The 22,974-nt window shown below is 39.4% G+C and overlaps 1 protein-coding gene across 3 annotated transcripts in view; it reads left to right on the forward strand.

Annotated features, from left to right (window-relative positions):
* ERCC8 (ERCC excision repair 8, CSA ubiquitin ligase complex subunit) overlaps window positions 1-20,224 on the forward strand; it is a 34,382-nt gene extending 14,158 nt beyond the window's left edge. For 2 of the 3 annotated variants that reach the window (XM_065661969.1, XM_065661971.1), the window contains 5 exons: window positions 2,803-2,927; window positions 6,433-6,630; window positions 9,165-9,229; window positions 12,244-12,330; window positions 14,034-20,224. In XM_065661969.1, coding sequence (XP_065518041.1) covers window positions 2,803-2,927; window positions 6,433-6,630; window positions 9,165-9,229; window positions 12,244-12,330; window positions 14,034-14,055 — 497 coding nt within the window. In that variant the 3' untranslated portion in view covers window positions 14,056-20,224. The remainder of the gene's footprint in view (window positions 1-2,802; window positions 2,928-6,432; window positions 6,631-9,164; window positions 9,230-12,243; window positions 12,331-14,033) is intronic. The other variant, XM_065661970.1, reaches the window with a different exon arrangement.
* Window positions 20,225-22,974: the final 2,750 nt, after the last annotated feature.

The following is a 22,974-nucleotide window of genomic DNA, read 5'->3' on the forward strand; positions in this document are numbered from 1 at the left end:
TAAGGATTACATTACTAAATGCCTAACTATGCATGGTCCTAGGAGGGTCTTCTGACCTGGGCAGGGGCCTTTGGACCTATGGGTATGATTTTTAGTATTAAAATGAGGTTGTAATGAGGGAAGTTTACCAAAAGGGCACCTAATCATCTATCTCTGACTCATAAAAAATATTTTGACAATTGTCCTGGTGTTACCAGGATGTAGCAGGCTTCAGGGATAGTATTTCTTGATTAGAGATTCATTAGTCTAGTTTTTCTTGGTGTTTTATGTCAGCCTACAAGGCCAAAGCTTCTCCAGCTGTCAGTTCTCATTGTGACTCACTATTGTTTCTCAGGTCTCCTGATCCTTTCAGGGTCTTTCACAGTAATACATTTTTTAATTTCTTAACTGAATACCTATGGAATTGTAACTATATATCATTATAGAGTTTATGCCTATGGAGTTTTAACTAAATGCCTATGGAGCTTGGGTGGCTCTAGTATTACATATTTTGGTGTGAAATTCTCTCACTTTACAATCTTTGTCTGTAAGCTTCTCAGAGATTTATCAGTACATGGTGTCTTCACATTCCTGCACTTTCAGGGAGTATAATAGCCTGTCCACTCTGCTCCACTCTCTGTTCAGTTTATTATAGCACGTGCTAAGGTTGTAGGGTTGCCTGAAGAACTGTTGTAGGGTAGATTGTGTGCATGCTAACCACATTCCATTCCAGAAGTAGCAGCTGCATTTTACCCTAAAATTTCTTTAGCATTACAAAATAGTTTAGTATTACTTTGAGAATTTATGGGGGGAGGCGGGATTGTCTCTAATTTCCGCCATTGTTCCAAAAGCTGTTCCTGTTGTCTGTTTTTAAAAAAAGGGCAATTAACAACAGAAACAAAACCCACCAAAGCATGTTCCCTTTCCTGTTTAAATTAGCCTTGCTTCCATTGCAAGCATCTAGAATATTCTCTTATGTGGTGCTGTAAAGTCAGTTGTATTCCTTTTATACTGCATAAAGTATACAACAGTATAAATCTATGATATATTTAATTATACAGGAAGCTAAATTACACTCTTATTTCAGTGCAGTAATATGCTTTGATGGTGATTAAAGCATACAACTCTGTCTCACTTGTACATGTAACATAAATTGTATGTAGAAAAATATGCATAAAACTCTAAAAAATCTAAAAATTATGAAAAAAGAAAAATCTGGGCAGATCATTTCATGAAAAATTGAATTCTGTGTAACTCACAAGATAATTAGTGCCATTCCTTTCAGTGTCATGGTGTCTTATTTAAACACAACTTTCTTTGCAACTTTATTTCTCTGAGAGGTTCAAGATAATTTTTGGCTAATCTAATGGCGATCACATAGACTAGGATATTAAATACACTGAAATGTAGCTTAACTAAGCTAAATGTGGCTAACTTTTTCTAATAAAGTCTTTGAAAAACAGTTAAAACTTCTTACCTAAGAGGTATGTCTGAATTGTGTACTGCAGTATAGTGCAGTGATACCTTGTCCATTTTTCAGGGAGTTCACTTATGGGTATCATAATTAGGTTTGCTTTGGTAGCACTGGGTTGAATTGAGCTACTTGAATACATGTAAGAATGTACAGTATTGCAGGATGAACTAAGTGGAGTTGATTGATAGTACTCTTTAAAAAATATAGAATAGACCTACAATGATTATCTAGTCCAGCTGCCTATCCACTTCAGGGCTGACCAAAAGCTAAAGCATCTTATTAAGGGTGTTATCCAAATGCCTCTTAAATACTGACAGGCTCGGGACATCAGCCACCTCTCTAGGAAGCCTCTTCCAGGGTTTGACCACACTCAGTAAAAAAATGCTTCCTAATGTCCAATCTAAACCTTCCTTGGTGCAGCTTTGAACCATTCCCATGTGTCCTGTCACTGGATCCCAGGCAGAAGAACCCAATACCTCCCTCTCCCCTTCCCCTCTTCAGGAAGCTGTAGAGAGCAGTGAGGTCACCTCTCAGCCTCCTTGTCTCCAAACTAGACAAGCCCCAAGTCCTCAGCTGCTGCTCACAGGACATGTCCTCCAGCCCTTCCAACAGCTTTGTTGTCCTCCTCTGAAGGCATTCGAGGGCCTTCACATCCTTCTTGAATGGCAGGGCCCAGCACAGCACACGGTGCTCCAGGGGAGGCTGCACCAACACTGAATACAGTGGGCGAATTGCCTCTTCTGACTGGCTGGTCATACTGTGTGATGCACCCAGGGTACGGTTTTCCCTCTTGCCTGCCAGGGCACAATGCTGACTCCTGTTGAGCTTAGCATCAAACCAGCACCCAGAGGTCCCTTTCTGCAGGGCTGTTCCCCAGCCACTCCTCTCGCAGTTCATACTTACGCCCTGTGTTACTCTGTCCTAGATGCTGAATCTGGCGTTTGGATGTGTTACATTACATCCCATTCATTGCCCAATGCTGCAGTCTACCTAGATTACTCTGCAAGGCATCTCATCCCTTGGGAGAGTCAACAGCACCTCCCAGTTTGGTATCATCAGCAAACTCTAATGGTGCATTCAGCTCCAGCATCGAGATCATTGATAAATATATTAAACAGAACTGGCCCTAGAATTGAACCCTGAGGGGTATCAGTAGTGACTGATCACCAGCCAGATATTTTTATAAACCAAGAGTTTCAAATTATTAATTTGCTGATACATTGACATTTAAGTAACATTTTCAGTACTATGCATTGATTTAAAATGTGTATACACATTTTTACACTTGTATACACATACAGTAATTCTTCTGCAGAAATCTGAAGCAGTTTTTTTTTTTCTCCTCACAGCAAACAGTGCTCACACTGGGAGAGTTAATGGTTTATGCTATACAAATGATGGACTTCATCTCTTAACCACCGGTACAGATGATCGGATGCGACTCTGGAACAGCTTCACTGGAGAAAATACATTAGTAGGTTATCAAGGATCTTCAGTTATGGTTTTACTTCCTTTACTTAAGTAAAGCTTTACTTGCTTTTTTTTTACTTACTTTACTTAGAAGATTTATAATTTGTGCAGTTGTCATTGCAACTTTGGATATTCATTTCATAAAGAATATAGCTGCTTAATCTTATCATTAGAAGATTGAGTGAGCTTTTATTTTTTTCAAATTTCTTTTGTTATTTCTACTTAGTAAAAAAAACAGTATCAAGAAGCTTGAGTCTACTTAAAGATTGAATATGGTAACTTCTCATGGTTTAAGCCCAGTCAGCCACACAGCTGCTCTCTCACTCCTGCACCACCACCCCCACCACCTCTTGCTGCAGGGATGGGGAGGAGAATCGAAAGAATGTAACTTGCACGGGCTGAGATAAGAACAGTCCAGTAGCTAAGGTATAACACAAACCACTGCTGCTGCCACCAATAATAATAATGGTAAGGGAAATAACAAGGGAAGAGAATACAACCGCTCACCACCTGCTGACCGATACCCAGCCCGACCTGAGCAGCGATCTAGCCCTTCCGGGTAACTGCCCCAAGTTTATATACTGGGCATGATGTGCTGTGGTATGGAATACCCCTTTGGCTAGTTTGGGTCAGTTGTCCTGTCTCTGCTTCCTCCCAGCTTCCCCTCCTCCCTTGCAGAGCATGAGACTCACAAAGTCCTTGGTCAGAGTAAATATTACTGAGCAACAACTAAAAACATCCCTGTTATCAGCATTGTTCCCAGGCTGAATGTCAAAACCACAGCACTGCACCAGCTACTAAGAAGGAGAAAAATGACTGCTACTGCTGAACTCAGGACATAACTTTAAGTTCATTTTGTGAGTGTGGCTGAAAACATTTCGAACAGTAATGAAATTCTTAATATGTAGTGACTACTGGTAGAAATGGTCATACTCTTTTTCTAACTGTTAGTTGTCAGTGTTCTAGTCACAGGGCAGTTGTCCATGCCTGATTGACTGCATGGCTTTCTTGCAACTTTGTGTTCTTGTGGAATCTCTTCTGTGAAGTTGTGTAGCAATCTTTATTTATTCCTCTACATCTTCATTGCAACTAGATGGGGAGGGAGGAATACTATTCTTTGCTGCTTTTCCAGCCCTTTCTATTGCTTGCTTCTTGCTAAAGTTCCTTTTTTAATTTTCTGTTCAGTAAATATGTTTTTATTTTGAGAGAAGAACGTACTGGATAACTCAGTTTCTGTGGGATTGTAGCCAGGTGTGGTTATGGTCTGTCACTGCTAATAGAAAAGGAAGACATTTTACTCTACCTTAGTAATATTTTACTTCTACTGCTGAGTTTCAGAACACACCAAGGATAGTTCTTTATAGACATTTAAATGAAAGAACTTTTCTATCTCCTTGCTACCCATATTTGCCAGCTTGTTCTCAGGACTTCATATACAGACATCTTTCTGTCTTGAAATCACCATCACAAAAGTAGAAAATACAGTTTGTTCACTCTCTTGTCACCAGCTTTCTGTGCCTGTTAGCTCATTAACTTGTTTCATAGGCTATTTTACAATTTTCTTTTTGGCGTGGAATAGCTTGATATCCTTTCTCGATTTTTCAAGTTTAGAATTATAGCATCCAGAGTACTGTTTTTTCACATACGGCCCAGAGGTATTGCTTAAACTAATTTTAAGGCACCAGGAGACAAATACAGGTACGGGTCATACCATAGTGCCTCTATTTTCCCTACTAGCACCAGTCCTTTTGATCTCAGTGTGGTTTGTTGTTTTTTTTTTTTTTGGTTGCTTTTTTTAAATATATGTATTTTTAGCAATGAGCCAAATTTGAGGCCTCGTGGATCATATCAGCTAGTAACAGAAATGGATGTTGTAGTCATATATAGCTTGCTTACATCCTGTATCACAAAAAGAATAGGAAGTCCTGATTCATTGAGCATAGCAAGAATCAAATAGAAGGAAGCAGTTTTCCTGTTTGAAGTTTAAGCAAGAAGCTTTAAATTGACCCAGAGAGCTTTCCTAAACTGTATATTGTTGTGGTTTAAACAAAGTCAGCCATAAACCACACAGCCCATCCACTCACTCCCCCACTTCTTGCCCTCACCCTACACCCAGAGGGATGGAGAGGAGAATCAAAAAGAATGCAACTCCCACGGGTTGAGATAAGGACAGTTTAGTAACTAAGGTATAACACAAATCACTACTGCTACCACCAATAATAATGATAAAGGAAATAACAAGAGGAAGGAATACAACACTTCAACACCAGCTGACCAATAACTCGCCCCACTCCCCCCAGCCAAGCACCGACCGATACGTCATCCAACCCTGCAGTCCCCAGTGCTTACGGGTAACTCCCTGTTACATCCTGGGCATGACGTGCTGTGGTATGGAATACCTCTTTGGCTAGCTTGGGTCAGGTGTCCTGTCTCTGCTTCCTCCCAGCTTCCTCTCCTCCCTGGCAGAGCGTGAGGCTCAGAAAATCCTTGGCCAGACCAAACATTTGAGCAGCAGCTAAAAACATCGGCGTTATCAGCTCTGTTCCCAGGCCAAAAAATGAAAATATAGCACTGCACTAGCTACTAAGAAGGAGAAAAATGACTGCTACTGCTGAACCCAGAACAGTATGTAAGCAAATCTCTACTTTTTGCAGCAGAAATTAAGAGCAGAGGACAATAAGAAATTTATATGAAATAGTAAGACTATTGTAGGACAATACTATTTGAAAACAAAATATTTTGTGTATAATTGTATGTAGTATTAATGAATTTAAAACACCATTATTAGAAGGAATACTGCCATTAAATCATAAAATATGAATTTAAGGTGTTCACAGTGAACTTCTTTTATTTGTCAAAATTCTAATGCTTTGTTTTGCTTAGAGGTAAACTATGTTGTTCTCATAAATGTATTTCTGTGTTTTCTTATGTATGCATTCCTGATGTCTGATAGGACCTAATTAGACTGATATATCCAATTGGAATATATCCTAGCATGTCTGGAAACTTTTCAATTTCAGATTTGGTGAGATTGTTTGTATAGGAGCTTGAAATGAGCAGATACGAATGAGCCGTGATTTTATGATTTATCTACTGTTGTGCATAGGGAGTTCTTTAAATATCTGAGAAAAAATTATTATGTTGGATCATCTAGGAAAATATCTGAGGCAGTAATTTTGTACCACTTCTGATTTCAGTGTTAGTTTAGGTGCTTGATGTAGATCTGGCACACAACAGCCTGTGCAAATTCAGTTTCTAAGTGTGGAACTCCTTGGTTTTAGGTGTAACTTTCTCCCTTTTTTTTTTTTCTTTAAGGTTGATATTAAGGAGAGTGAAATTTAATGAACAGAAAAATGATAGACATCTGTAATTGGAAATCTCAAGAGTTGTAATATTTTGAATCTTAAAATTACTTGTATTGGGTATTAAAGAAACTAATTTGACCTTTTAATGTAGTCATTTCCTGTAGTTTTGGTTAGTAGCTAACTGAATAATCCTTTATTTTACAGGTGAATTATGGGAAAGTCTGCAATGAAAGCAGAAAGGGACTCAAATTCACCATCTCTTGTGACTGTGATCCAGAGTTTGCCTTTGTACCATATGGTAGTACCATTGCTGTTTACGCAGTTTTCACAGGAGAACTGATAACTATGCTTAGAGGGCATTACACTGCTGTCAACTGCTGTGTATTTCAGCCTAATTTTCAGGTAAGTAAAGTACAAACTATTTCAGACAACCTGAAGTATTGATGCATGTTGTGCATTAAGTGTTAAATTTTCAGGGATATGCTTTAATCAAAGTTCTTGACATAAGGAGTTCTGTGGCCTGTGTGTCAAGCAAGAAAGGTTGGCTAAGTTATTGAGAGGACCCTTTCCATCTTGGATTACTTCCAGTATGCATTTTGTCTCATACATAACTTTTCAATATACCTATATGATTTTTTTTGGCTGATACTGTCATTAATAGATGGTATGCGTTAAAGCTTTTGCCTGTTTTCTGCATTTGTCTTTCTTTGAGATACCCAACACTAATCATAGTTAGAGAAGTACATTTAGCTGAAGTGTACTAGCATTGCTGTCAGTACTGAGAACCTCTCAGGTACTTTGCAGAGGTGATCTTGCTCAAATACCTTTAGTTATACAAGTCAGTAAATCTATGAGCAGTATGGATGAAGCATTGGGAACATGGTGAGCTTCTTAAATTAAGCTGAGAACATTTTGTCAAAGAAATATAGCGTTGCAAGGACTCAGGTTGCTGACAGCCTTTTTTTTCCTTTCCCAGGCCTTGATTTTTTTTTTTTTATTATTTTTTTTCCTCTCCCCTGTGCTAAACTTTTCTCTTGAAATAAAAGACTTAGGGATAACGGCCTAATTTATTATGAGAATACATTGCAACAGGTTGTTCTTATGGACTGTGGTATGGCAAGAGCAGAGTAGATGTTAATATGGCTTTTAAGGCTCTTAAATAATTGCCCTCAGGTGTTGAGGGTTGTACTTAAGTTCCAGCTCCTCCTTTCTCATCTGTTGTTTCTGAAATACTAGGCAGAAAGGGCATATGTATATCTTTTCGTGACCTCTCATGCAATATATCATAGAAGTGAATCTGGTAGCCCTTGCTTTGAGTCCAGGAACTTTAACTGAAACAATGTTTCCCTGTCACTGAGATGGACTTCACTGAAAGTTTTGCACACCTTATGGCTGGACCAATAGAACCCAAGTTAATAAGCCTTGCTAGCCCTGGAAGGCAGCCTGACATGAACAGGCAGTGAGATACTAGATCCACTGAAAGGTGGAATATTCACATTATAGCTAAGGCATATCTCTTCTGCACTGTTCTTGACTAGCTTAAAAAGCCCTTTGTGTTTTTAAGAATAGTTTCCTAACAAAATTGCTAGTGTGTTTATATTGAGTCATCTTTGGTGTTCTTTTTGATAAGCTGAAGAGGTGAGGCTCATTAAATCTCACTATAAGTCGTGTTTTCTGGCCTTGGAAATGCAAGTATCTTTATGGTGTCTCTATCTTGACTTTTAAGATCTTTAGTAGAGGATCACTTGTGTGCATGATGCATCAGCTGCTAGATGCAAGAACTGCATCAGCTGCTAGGACTATAGGTTTATGTTGAGAAACACTTGATTCATCTGTCTGTTGTGATTCCTGATTCTCTTTCAGAGTCATGCTTTTTCAGAGTTCAGTTCTATATTCTAGAAGCACGAGTGGATTTTCTTTATTTTTTTTTCCTTACTCCGCTTTTAGTTGTATTAAACTGTATTGAGTTGTATTAAACTCTGATGGAATAATGTTGCTATAGCCAGTGTGCCAACACCATAGGTAGTGGTATTTTGACTGTTTGTGTTCAACACTTATACTTCTAGTTAGCTCATTCTGTCTTGAGGCAATTAAGTACATCCATCAGTCTTCTCGTAATTACAATAGAAACTCTGATTTCCCAATTAATATTCCTTTTCTGAGAATGCAGCAATTTGTAAAATTTATGGTAACCTGTTTTATTTTACTCTTGCAAGCAATATTAAATCAATATGTTTGAAAGTTATTCACAGCTGTGAATTTCTATTTTCAGGTACTAGTTGTAGATAAAATCAGTTTTGCTTAACAAAACCTGCTTTGTAGCAAACCATGTTGAATGATCTTGTTTGTTCTCTTATATCTTAACTCTGCAGTAACTGAATTGTTTAATCACTTGTTCCATTGTCTTGTTTAGAATGAAAGAAATGTTAGTTAGTTCATTTGTATCTGTATCATTCCACTTTATTTTTTGCCCCTGAGTGGCATATTGGTTTACTTCTAACTTTGTAGTGTTTCAAAACATATTAAAGCATAATTATCTTGTCTAAGAAAATTTCTGCTTGGTCTACAGTTCTAAGTTTCTCTAAGTTATGCATCTAGTGGTGAAATATGTAGTAGGTGGTTTCTAGCACTTATTTATTAGCACATTTGAAATTAGTATACTACCTTCATAGGAAACAAGGCCTACAACTTTTCTTTATAGTTTCTACCATTTCCATCTAGTATTGAGTCTCTTGTTAAGAGTTTTCTTGTATTGATAGTCTTCTAAACATTTTCTGCTGTCTTTAACCTTGCTGAGTGATTTTTGTTCTGCCCAGCCTTACATCTGGTCCTTAGATATTCGTACTACTTTTCTGTATGCTCAAAACTCCTGATTAGTTGCTGCCAGTCCTTTATGGTCTTTCTGTTCATTAATTGTGTTTTAATTACTACCTTAGTTTTACCTCATACCTGGAATAGGCTCTAAAAGGAACTTCATCTTTCCACCAATTACATATTTGAGGTGAGAAGCTTCTTGTGTTTGCTCAAAACCGTATAATCAAATATGATTGCTGATACATAAGCAACTACCTATTTGCAGTGCAATGATATTAGTTCTTTAGATCCACATTAATTAGCAGGTTTGTGTCTGAGGTATTGTGTGGTGCTATCTCCACAGAGTGGTGTGAGGTTTAGTTAATGTCTCTTTTGAGAACCTGGGAATAGAGCCATAAAATCCAGTATGTTATTGTTGGCCTAAATTGTTCTTACGCAAATATCTCTGTAAAGTTAATAAGATGTTAGTCTACTTGAGTAATAAGAACTGCAGAATTTGACCCTTTAATAAGAGCCATTAACTTAATAGGAGGTCGGTAATTTCAAGGGTGGTGTGGAAGAGGTAATCTTCATTGTGCAATCTCTTACATGATGTTTACTGTTGGATGTAATATGCTAGATACCATTGTGCCATATTAGCTGCTTAAAATAATTTAAATAAACAGACAAGGAATGGTGTAAATCACCATGCGTGAATAACATGTCATAAGATTAGGTATGCATCGGGAAACAATTTTGCTTTAAATTTATAGATACTTCTATTGTTCAAGACATACAAATGACATTTACAAAGGTGTTTGGCAAATCCAGTGGTAGGCTAATAACTAAACATAACTGCAGGTTAAATTAGGTTTCATTTGCAATCTTTCCTTGGAGTCTTAAAGCATATTTCCATATATTGTATGATAAACATGTAGTACAATATATGTGTATGTCTTATACTGGCACTTCTTTTGACTGGCTTTGGGAATGAGTCACCATTTTGGGCTGTAATCATTAACTGTAAGTATTACTCAATGCAGTGGATATTAACTGAAGATCTTGCAATGCCAGGATCAGAAAGTGAGACAAGTGGTAATAAAGACTAAATGGAAGTATGCTGATGTCACTGACATTGCTTACAAGCAGAGAATTTGGTGTGGGAAGAGGTTTTGAAGTTGTAATGGTAATCTGTATCCTTTCAAAGATAGGAGGCTTGAGTAGACTACTAGTGACATGATGAAGTGGGATTTGACTTGTGTGTTGGTGTGACATTGACATGTCTTTAGCAAGATGGGTAGAATATTTCTGTCATAAAGTGATAAACACTAATCTTGCATGTGTTTTGTGTACAAACAACTTAATGCATGGGACCAGTTTAATCGAAGTCATCTCTCTTGAAGATTACCACAGTAATGAGTATTTATAGGAATTAGGCACTAAGTTCCTACTCTGTCAGCTTAATTCATAGAATTGTACAATGGTTAGGGTTGGAAAGGACCTTAAGACCATCCAGTTCCAACCCTAGTGTGAGGGATGCCTCACACTGGACCATGTTGCTCAAGGCTCTGTCCAACCTTTCCTTGAACAGTGCCAGGGATGGAGCCTAAACTTCTTTAGGCAACCCGTTCCAGTGCCTCACCGCCCTCACAGTAAAGAGCTTCTTCCTTGTATCTCACCTGAACTTCCCTGTTTAAGTTTGAGCCCATTACCTCTTGACCTATCACTACAGTCCCTAATGAAGAGTCCTTCTTCAGCATACTTGTAGGCCCTTCGGATACTGGAAGGCTGCTATGAGGTCCCACACAGCTTCTATTCTCCAGGCTGAACAGCCCCAGCTTTCTCAGCCTGTCTTCATACGGGAGGTGCTCCAGTCCCCTGATAATCCTCGTGGCCCTCTCTGGACTTGTTCCAACAGCTCCGTGTCGCTTATGTTGATGACACCAGAACTGCAGAAGATGGCATGGAGAAAACACAAGGATGTAAAGAGATGTATGAGACAAAAGGGATAAAAATATGAAAGACGGAATGACTATCCCAGTAGGAATGGGGCACAAGATCTCATGGAAATGGCAGCGTTAATATTTCTTTACATGTTGGTTTCTCCCCTATTACAGAACAATTATAATGCAGATATCAGTCAAGATTTCAGATATCAAAGTCCTTATAGTTTTTTATATAATTCATGCAGTTCTAGAATTAAATGTGCATAATAAAGCAACTTTCTGCTAAGACGAACTGAAATAATTTATTGAAGCAAGGTTCTCATATTGACAGCCCAAATACCAAAAAAAAATACTTGTATGTTTCACTAAAGCAGTTTAAATTCATGGAAATACATGTTGTCAGACATCGCATATAATGTGCAGGAATATGATTCAAGATTGAAGGCATATGAGAATATCTTCATCCACATTCATTTAAGTAGCATTTTGGAAAACAAAAGCATTATTAGTGCAAAATTTACTACAAAGTTGGTGAAGTATTTCTCATTAGCAAAATTTCCTTAGTTTGAAGTGGCAGAGAAGTCTGTGTTTCATTAAATAAAGAATGAAGAACACTAAGCTATATTTGACTGTTAGCTGTTTGGTGTAGAAACTGTTTCCATGTCTTTGCAGGGTGCCTTGCACAGTGGGATCTCAGTCCTTAGTTGCTACCATAGTTATTTATATTAAAAATAATAAATTGATCTTTCAGATCCCTGCCTTCTCAACAGGATACAGGCTTCAAATTGTCCTTTATTTGTTCTTTTTCTTCCCTAGCCATACTGAAAAAAACTTTACTTAATCTTTCTTTGTTCCATACATATGTAATCTTAATGTGTTACTAGATGCTTTTGAGTTGATTCATATTTTTTAATTATAATAAGAAATCTCTTCCCTCCCTTTTTTCCCCCCTTCTCTATTGAACATAAATAATTTCTTAAGCTTCCTAACTTGAAATGTCTTCTCAGGAAACATGAGAGAGCAAAGAATAAAAGTGAATTTAAGTGATAAAGTTCACTTAAATGTGGGTAGTGCTCTTTTGGTGAGCAATCTGGGAAAAATTATATTGTGGCATATTATTTAAAATACTGTTTATCAAGATTACAGTACAAATTAGAGATTGTATGTTTATCTGTATTTTAAAATAAATCTTTCAGACATCTTTATTCCCAGCATTATATCTATGTCACTTTTCAATAAGTTCATGTAAAAGCAATTTTTGCTTACTTTCTTAAAGGAACTTTATAGTGGTAGCAGAGATTGCAATATCCTTGCATGGATACCAGCTCTTCGAGAGACAGTTCCAGATGATGTTTCTGAAAAGGTAATAAATTTGTGAGTTTGAACTATATTTTTCACAGGTGTTATACTTGGGGAGGTGGTGTGGAAATTAAATAGGAATTGTGTTTTACCATCAAAATCTGTAATAATTCCTAATTAAGAGGAGAATTATCCGTTATTTTTTCGTAATTTTTGATTGTTGTGGGGTTTCAGGAGGGCATTTTCTTTCAGAGTCTGTAAAATCTTTAGCAAACTTCTCCCTTTTCAGTTACTTAAAAGTAGTACTGTCATTTGGTTATCAGTCTTTCAATGTCTGTTTAGCTTCCTTAATATCCACACCGTTTTCCATAGCTTATGCTATTTTGGAATTGAAGAGGTGCCAAAAACTGTGTTTTAAATTGTTTAAGAACATGCTGTGTCTTAAACAGTAAGATTAGGGGTACTACATTTCATACACAAATATTTTGATGCAGAAATTTAATAAAGAAGATTCTAAGCAAGCTTATTTTAGTGTCTGAGGCAAGAAATTCAGGTTGTTACTAGGAAGATAATCTGCAACACTGGTTTCCAAAACAGTACTTTATCTCTCTTAGTATTAGAGCTGGGCAATAAACATTTCAGTGAGCAGCTGGAGAGCAAAAGTTACAGATTTTAAGGAACTGAAGCCATTCACAGAATCGGAATCTGGCAAACTGTACTAATGTCAAGAAAAACAAGCTATGTGAATGTTTTGGATCATAGAATACAAAAATCCTACTTTTCAAAATTTCTGAAATGTTCCATTTTGGATGGGGAAATAAGGATAAAATTTTTTAAATGCTTGTTTTGCTTTGAAGACAACCTGTTTCAAAAGTATCCTACACTTGAGCAAAGAAGAAAAAAAAGTGGCATTCAAAGGTTAGATACCCGAAACCCAAGATGTGTTCAGTTGACCTGAAAAGAATATTTTTATATAACTGAGAATTTTAATGAGTGTGAATTGGTTGTTTTTTCTTGATATGAAAACAAAAACCAAACAACTGTGGGATTATTTACCCAACTCTGATTAGAACTGCCCCTTTAAATTTGATACGATGAAGGTATGTAAAATGTGCCGTTGTGTTGAAATCTGTTAAGCTACAGCTGCTCTTTGCAAATGTCTAGATGAGCATTGCCTCTGAAGAGAAGCATTTCTGCTGTTCAAGGCCACTAGTTCCTGCTCCCTCTCATGTACTATGACAGCCATTTGAGTGCCTATATGACCAGCAATCCAGGATAGAAATAAAGAAGAGAAAAATTCTACGCCTAGTCACTGTGATTCAGTGCATTACCTAGCTGCATAAACCCTTTAGCTTTACCCTGGGGTCTGAGGTGTGAAATGGTTGTTGATGTGGGTAGAGGTCAGGGCTGCTTCTTGAGACAGTGTGCTCAGTTATGTTGGGCCAACAAAATAATGACTTAAAATCAGTGATACAAAACAAACACAGTAATGTCCATCTGCTGTTTTTGTACCAGACACTTCTAGTCAGTGCTCCAGATATTCTTTTGTAGAAATTGGAGTTAAATAGAATATTATTTCTTTTCATCATTCATCCTGTCTCTAATCAGTAGAATGCTAAATAAGTAGTTAAAAAAAATCCAGTACTCATAAGAGACACAACAGTTTGTCTTCATATAGTAATTTGAGAAATGCTGTAAGCACTGCCTCTATTTGATTTTAGTATTTCTAATTAAGCAAACCCCTGAGTGAATTTTTGTTTTCTTTAGTCTCTGCCTCAACAGCATTTAAATCCAGCATATGAAGACGCATGGAGCAGCAGTGATGATGAAGGCTGAATTTCAATTATGTGCTGATATGCAGTTGACGTTCAGGCACTGTGTTCACAGGCTTCATCTACAGATTTGGATTATGTCATATAAATTACAACTGGATTTTTGGTACAGTTCTGTTATGGCAAGTTATTTCAGAAATAAGTTTCCACTGTTCTGTGTTTTACCTTCACTGTTTAAGTTAAATTTAAAGGATTGCTTTTTCATACTTACTGACTTTTGTACTTAACTTTACACATTGGTATTCTTTGTTCTACTTTGAATATCTGATGAAAGAAACGTCCCTTGGCAGCAGTAAATATTGCACTGCTTCTGGGGTCACTAATGTATAAGGGGATAATACCTTCATTCCCAAGAGGCATGATACAGAGGATTTTGCCAGAAATAGGACTAGCTCAGGGATACTTCCATCTTATTTTTATCAGTGTCTAGATGAAACAGATCAGCATTCATTTTCAATGGATGTTGGCTGTGGGAGCCAAGAGGATTTTGTGTCTTTTCTTTTGCATTTTCAGTTTAGCCTAAGTTTCTGCACAAGTGAAGTATTCAGTTCAGAAAGAGGTACAGCTGAGATCATCTATTCAAGTATTTATATGGTGATCCCATCAGCTAGTACTTGAATCTGTCCCAGAAACTTAAGAATAGAAAGTAGTTCAGAGTTCTTGTTGGTTCTGTTAGCAGGTTTTAAGATCAGAGTCCATGTATGAATCTCTCACACTTCCCTAGCCAGTAGGAAGAATTTGTACACAAATGCAGGCTTGAGGTACAGTACAAGGCAGTGAATCACACTTCAAGACAGGAATATCAAATGTAGCCCTCCAAACTTCTGAATTTGTGAATTTGCTCTGTTTTGAAAGGAGAAGCTTTGTGAGGTTATTGTCTCTTCTCAGTTGCTAGTTTTTGCTGCAGACATAGTGCAGTCACCAAGCAGAGAGCTGAGTTAGAGGTTCCCAGCAGCTGTAGATGCAGCTGTATAGATGAGAACTTCCTTCCAAAGCAGAGATACTAGGACCACAGATTCATACACAAGGAAAAAATATTATAAAAATAAATGAAAGATAATAGTTTAATCTTTGTATAATGAACATTATTTCTGATTAGTATGCATTTTATTCACTGTGCTTCTGTATTTCAATATGAATACAAGTTATGTCAATCTACAGCCTAGCACTGTAAAAATGATACTAAGTAAGGAGCGGGCATATCAAGAGAAGCTGTAATTAAACAATCTTCATATGTAGTTCGTTTTTGCTAGGAGACACCCACTATTAAGTGGATAGCTGCAGAGTGGAAGACCTCCAGAAGTTTTGGCTGAAGTTAAGAACCAGCATGACACTGTCACTTTACAGGAATAGAGAAAAGAATTTTCTATTTATTTTTTCTCCAAATTAGTTTTCATTAGCAATGGTGGCTGTTCCCTTTAAAACTGGGGAATAAATTTTGAGAAAATACAGCACATTTTGACTTTTGTCTTGACAAGGATGACCCTTTTGCATGTTGTAATTGTGCATATGGTTTGTATATGCGAACTGGAAAGCATGTATTTGGTATTTGAATTTCTAAAAATGTGCTTAGTAAATTACAGAGCTAATTATCAAAGAATTTTTTTTTTTGTCAGTTTTCAGTTATCTGTAATGTCATTATAAGTGATGTTGATCTTAAAAAAAAAAAAAAAACCACCACATAGCCAGATCTGTGCTGGACAAGGAATGGTATATAAAATCGGAGAGGTAGAAAAACTGTATTTATTAAAAAAAGGTGATACAAAAATTAAACCCTCAAATAAGAATGTTGTATTAATTCTCCTTATTTGGGGGGTTGTGTTGTTTTTTTGTTTGGTTTTTTTTTTTTTCTTTGAATGACATTTTCTCAAATTAGTTTCTTTTCCTGTGCTTTAAGTACCACAGTTATGGAGATTACAAGGGACTACTGGAGCTGATCTAGTCCAACCTCCCTGCTTAAAACACAGTCATGTATACAGGTTGCTCAGGTTTGTGTCCAGTCAGGCTGTGAGTATCTTTACAGCCTACAAACCTGTTCTGGTATTAGAGCATTATTAGACTAAAAGTTTCTTCTTAGATTTAAATGGAGTTTTCTGTATTTTGAATTGCTATGATTATGTCTTCCCCATTCTGGGGTACCACTGAGAAGAGTCTGACTTCCTTTTCTGTACTGTCGTTTTTCCTGGTTCCATCAGGTATTTCTTCACATTTGTAAGATCCCCCTCTGCCTTTTCTTATCCAGGCAGAACAGTCCCAGCTCTTTCAGCCTCTCCTGGTAGGAGGAATCATCTCCCTCAACCTGCTGACATCATTCTTCCTAATGCAACTCAGGTTGCTGTTGGCTGCCTTTGCTGGAAGAGCACATTTCTGCCCCTTTAGTATCAACTATGAGTGCTGCGTCATTTTCTACAGAGCTGTTTTCTAGCAAGTTGGTCCCTGGCCACTCCTGGTCCATGGCCTTTTTCCTCACTGGATGCAGGATTTGACGTCTATATGTATTGAACATCATGAGATTCTTGTTTGCATATTTGTTCAGTCTGTTGCTACCTCTGAATGGTAGCAGAACAACTGTCTGGTGTATCAACTAGTCCACCCAGTCTTGTATCACCTTGTATCGTATCATCTGTATGAAACTTGTTGAAGACACATCCGGTTTTATCATCAAGGCCATTAACAAAGATATTAAACATGACTGGATCCAGTATTGCCCCTTGGGGTACACCACTAGTGACTGGACTTTGTGTCACTGGTTGCAAAGCCTCTAGGCCTGACCCTTCACCTTTTTTCAATTTTACTGTCCACTTACCTATTCTTTACTTTGTCAGCTTATCTATAAGGGTGTTATATGAGACTGTTGGGAACCTTTCTAAAACAGAGGTAGATATCACCCACTGTTCTTTACTCATCCACCAAGCTAGATACTCTATTGCAGAAGTCTGTCAGATTGATAAATCGTGATGTTCCCTTCATAAATTTAGGCTGACTGCTACAGTCTTTGTCCTTTATGCATCTGGTAGTGGTTTCCAGGATTATTTGGTCCATCGCCTTCTCAGGGACAGAAGTGAGGTTCACTTACCTGTGTTTTATGGATCTTCCTTCTTAAAGACATTAGGTGAGTTTCGCTAGCAAGATCTCCAGTCACACTGCCCAATTCGCAGAATGCAAAGGGAGAATGAAGAACTGCCTGCTGTAGGAGATCAGGTTTGAGATCATCTAAGGAGCCTGAAGGTGCACAAATCCATGGGAGCTAAAGAGATGTATCTCTGGATCCTGAGAGCTCAGGCAGGTGTAGTTGCCAAGCCGTTACCCATCATGGTAAGTGGCAGTTCAGTGGAGTTCTTGCTGACTAGAGAAGGGGAAACACAACCCCTATTTTTAAAAGGGAAAAAAGGAAGACCTGGGGAACTACAGACCAGTCAGCCTCACCTCGGTGCCCAGCAAGATCATGGAGCAGATCCTCCTGGAAAATATGCTAAGTCACATAGAAAATAAGGGGATGATTGGTGACAGCCACCATGGCTTCACTAAGGGCAAATTGTACCTGATCAATTTGGTAGCCTTCTATGACGGGGTGACAGATTTGGTGGATAAAGGAAAAGTGACTGATGTCATCTACCTTGACTTGTGCAAGGCACTGTCTCACATGACATCCTTGTCTGTAAACAGGAGAGACATAAATTTGATTTATGGACCACCTAGCGGATCAGGAATTGGCTGGATGCCCACAGAGTTGTGTTCAATGTCTCAGCGTCCAGCTGGAGACCAGTAATGAGTGATGTCCCTCAGGGATCAGTGTTGGGACCAGTCTTGTTCAATATCTTTGTCAGTGACATAGACAGTGGGATTGGGTGCACCCTCAGCAAATTTATCAATGACACCAAACTCTGTGGTGTGGTTGATACACTGGAGGGAAGGGATGTCATCCAGAAGGACCTGGACAGGCTCGAGAGGTGGCCAATGCCAACCTCATGAAGTTCAACAAGGCCAAGTACAAGGTTCTACACCTGGGTTGGGGCAGTCCCAGGCACGAATACAGACTGGGCAGAGAATGAATTGAGGGCAGCCCTGTGGAGTACTTGGAGGTGTTGGTTGACAAGAAGCTCAAAATGAGCCAGTAGTGTGTGCTTGCAGCCTGGAAAGCCAACAGTATCCTGGGCTTCATCAAGAGAATTGTGACCAGCAGGTTGAGGGAGGTGATTCTTCCCCTCTGTTCTGTTTGTGTGAGAACCCAAATGCAGTTCTGGGGTCCCCAGCATGAGAGCGACATGGACCTGCTTGTGCAAGTCCAGAGGAGACCATGAAGATGCTGAGAGGCCTGGAGCACCTCTCCCATGAAGACAGGCTGAGAAAGATGGGCTGGTTCAGCCTGAAGAAGAGAAGGCTCTGGGGCCACCTTAGAGCAGCTTCCAGTGCCTAAAGGAGGCCTACAGGAAATTTAAGGAAGGGCTTTTTATAAGAGCAAGTAATGACAGAACAGGGGGTGATGGCTTTAAACTGAAAGTAGAGTTCAAGGCGAAGTTGGACAGTGTTCAAGGCCAAGTTGGACAGGGCTTGGAGCAACCTGATCTAGTGGAAGGTGTCCCTGGCTGTGACAAGGGGTTCGGAGCAATGTGATCTTTACAGTCCGTTCCAACCCAAAACATACTACTATTCTTGATTCTATGACCCTGGCTTGCTTTCGGTCCTCAGAAACCTCCCCTGTGTTGTGTGTCTTTTCCAAGATAACTGAGAATGGTCTTGCAGTGACATCATGACCAGTTCGTGTAAGTGTTTCTCCATCAAGGGTATGCTTTCCTTGCTCCAGACTTAATAGTGGTCTTGGGAACCTGGGGTTGCTGAAGTTCAATCTTACCACTAAAGACTGTTGTGAAGAAGAATTGAGTGTCTCAGCCTTTTCTGTGCCCTTTGTGTTCAATTTCCCTGCCCCATTTAGCATCAGGATCACATTTTCCCTGGAGTCTTTCTTTTGCTGCTTGTATACTATAGGTATGCTGTAGGATTTAGTTTTGTTTTTCATATTTCTTACCAGATTTAACCCCAGGTGGGTTTTGGCTTTCCTAACCCTATCTGTGTGTGCTAAAATAGTTTCTCTGTATTCTTCCTTGTTTCCACCTCTTGTATGCTTCCTTTCTTCATACGACTTTTTTCAGGAGCTCCTTTTTCATGTATGGGTACATCCTTCCATCTTTGCTTTGTTTCTTTTATGTGAGGATGGACTATCCTTGAAAATCAACCAGCTTCGTGGACCCTCCTTCTCATCAGGGCTGTATCCTATGGAATTCTTCCAAACAAACCCCTGAATTTATCTGGAAATGTGTAAATTTTCTTTTATGCTTTTGTGTGGCTCATTTTCATACTGTTGCTGAATAAATTTTTGCGTATCAGTTTTGTGTAAGTTGCATCATGAATGTGACATGGGATTCAGCTAAAGGGAGGTGCGCTGGGGATTATTTTCCCTAGTAACTATTTGTCCAGGCATCTTTTTGTTTAACGTCTACAGCTGTCCCAAACAGTTCAAAATAGAAATTAGTTGCCTTGGGGGCTTATTACTCCTACTAACAGCTAGCGTTTTCTACACAGGAATCTTTCCAAATTCTCTCTGGTATAATGATGTCATTACTCTCCCTCTTCACTGTTGTTCTTTTTGGAGAAATGAAAAACATCTGTCGCACCCAGGCAAGATTCCAGACACATTTTTCTTCAATCCAGCACCTGCAAATCCTCCGTGTAGTGGCAGTAGCCAATAGGTGGGTCTTAGTTTGCAAGGTTTGAAACCTCTTGGTACTAGCCAACATCTCAAATACAAACTTCTGTGAAAATTCCACTTTGAATGATGACATATTTGTTATGATTTCCTTCAGTACTTCCAGTTTTCTGTAAATACATATCTTTTTTCTAGAAAAAAAATACTGTATTTTATTTCTGCTGCATTCTGATGATGGCTTTGCTCAATTACTAAGTGTTGATACTTCAAAATGAAAAATTTTGAAGGGTGGTGAAGGTATGCTGTGTATTATTTTTCACTGGAAAGAACTAAGTACTAAGCCACTGGTGTCAGCTGCAACTGTGCGTGTCTTGCTTGTGTGTAAGTTAAATATGATAATTAAATCGGAGTCTTCCTCTTCATTCCTGCCTATTCTGCTTCTGTGCTTCCAGAATGTATTTTTATACTATCAGAGCTCTTTCAGAGCCAGAAACACAGCAAGTGGTGTATTATAGACATAATTGCACTTCCAATCCTTACGTCAGTAAGGGAAGAAAAAAAACGCATTTGAAAATCCTGTCAGGTGTCAAAAGGGGTCTTGTATCCATGCTGAAGTAAAGCTGCTCACTTGAGAGGCAGCTAGCTGATAGCTGCTTTCTTAGTTCTCATTAAAATAGTAAGAAAGTTCAGACTGTAAAGAGAGCACTTGAGCTGGGATAGACTGCACTCTTACCGCAGTAGCAGTAGTGCGATTTAGTAGTCATACTCTGTATCAGAATATGTAGAGAAATGCTTTCATCTTTTCAGGCCATTCCGGGAATTGACTGTTGCTTGGAAGATTTGCTTTGCCTGCCAAGGCAGAGACTTTTATTTGAGCTTGATACAGCAGGTACCAAAAAAGGGAAAAGAATTTATTTGTTCTTATAAGAGATCAAAGAATTTCCTTTCCCTTGTAGCCTAAGCAGACCATGGAGGTGAGAGTCAGTCTGAGCCAGTCCAGCTGAAGAAATCAAGCCTTCTTCAGCTTGAATGAAAGTTAAGTTCTGTAGACATAGTAGGATAGGACTGTAATTATTCATGTGTAGGTTATAGTGCTCAGAAATAATTGAGACATCCAGGCAAAAACCTGGTTCTTTTTTCCCCCTTCCTGTACGCAGACCTAGAAGAAAGCATTAGCACATGAGAATTTAAATATGGTTAACTTGTTACTATTGGGAAGAACAAGTTAACACCATGTGCTTACCTTCCTTTGCCCTTTTCTCTACCCCGCATGTACTGACTCCTAGGCTCAGGCTGAAAAGACTGAAACCGTGGGGATTTGTTTGCCACCTTTTTTTGTATTGTTTGGATCTGTAGTCAGGCCAGCTTCTCCCCACACAAGACATCTGGGTTTTGTTGGGGGTTTTTTTGTTGGTTTGGTTTTGAAGTTTTTTAATCAAGTTCCTCATATGCGCAGGCAGGGTTAGGGCCCAGAATTTAAGACCCTTGTCACTGTAAAGCTGAAAAAAATCTTAAATATGGTAACATTGATATGGTAACATCAATCGAATTAACGTTTGTGGGTTTTTTTCCCTTCCATTTGCCTTTGTGTTACAGTCATTATCCTACCTTGAATGGATATACAGAGATACGTATGTATGCAGACATATAGAATCATAGAATCAACTAGGTTGATCTTTAAGATCATGAAGTCCTACCACTAAGGGCCTCGTCTACACGGTTTGTGAACACTTCCAGGGACAGTGACTCTACCGTTCCCTGGGAAGCCTGTTCCAATGCCTGACCATCTTCTCTGAGAAGAAATTTTTCCTAATATCCAGTCTAAACGTCTCCTGACAGAGCTTGAGGCCGTTGCCTCTTGTCCTATTGCTTGTTACTGGGGAGAAGAGACTGACCGCACCTCACCACAGCCTCCTGTCAGGCAGTTGCAGAGATCAGTAAGGTCCCCCCTGAGCCTTCTCTTTTCCAGACTAAACCCTGCCAGGTCCCTCAGCCGTTCCTCATCACACTTGTGCTGCAGACCCTGCACCAGCTCTGTTGCCCTTCTCTGGACCTGCTCCAGCACCTCAATGTCTTTCTCGTAGTGAGGGGCCCAAAACTAAGTACAAGATTTGAGGTGCAGCCTCACCAGTGCCCAGTACAGGGGGCTGATCACTGCCCTGGTTCTGCTGGCTACACTATTACTGATACAGGCCAGGATGCTGCTGGCTGTCTTGGCTGCCTGGGCACAAGCTGGATCATATTTGGATCCATCCATCAGCAACTCTAGGTCCCTTTCGGCTGAGCATTTTTCCAGTCACTCTGCCCCAAGCCTGGAGCTCTGCATGGGATTGTTTTGACCCAAGTGCAGGATGCGGCACTTCTTGTTGAATCTCGTACCATTGGCCACAGCCCATTGATCCAGTCTGTGCAGATCACTCTGCATAGCCTCCCTACCCTCCGGCAGACCAACACTCCCATCCAACTTGGTGTCACCCACAAATTTACTGAGGGTGCGCTCAATACCCTCATCCAGATCATCACTGAAGACATTAAACAACACTGGTCCTGACACCGAGCCCTGAGGGTCACAACTAGGGACCGGTCAACAACTCAGGACACCATTTACCACCACTCTTTGAACTCGGCCATCCAGCCAGTTTCTGACCCACTGAACAACCCACCAATCCAGGCCATGAGCAGCCAGTTTCTCTGCTGCTGTAGGAGACAGTGTCAAATACTTTAGTCCAAATAGACAATGTCCACACCATTTCCCTCATCAACCAGGAGGGTCACCTTCTGGCAGAAGGAGACCAGGTTCATCAGGCAGGACCTGCCCTTCATGAACCTGTGCTGACTGGGCCTGCTCCCCCTATTTTCCTGCATGTGCTTTATCATCTTGCTCAGTACCAACTGCTCCATGACCTTCCCTTTCTCCATGACCAGAGCTTAAGCTGACAGGCATGTAGTTTCTGGGGTCTTCCTTCCTGCCCTTTTTGTAGAGAGGCGCCACATTGGCCAACCTCCAATCCTCTGGGACCTGCTCACTAGACCAGGGCTGCTGGCAGCTCTTCTGCCAGCTCCTTCAGCACTCCTGGGTGTAACGCATCCAGCCCCATAGACTTGTGCATGTCTTAAGTGGAGCAGGAGGTTGCTAACCATTTCCTCCTGGATTTATGGGAACTTCAGTCAG

Source organism: Lathamus discolor, chromosome Z (genome assembly GCF_037157495.1).
Source record: "Lathamus discolor isolate bLatDis1 chromosome Z, bLatDis1.hap1, whole genome shotgun sequence".
In the NCBI taxonomy this organism is placed as follows: Eukaryota; Metazoa; Chordata; class Aves; order Psittaciformes; family Psittacidae; genus Lathamus; species Lathamus discolor.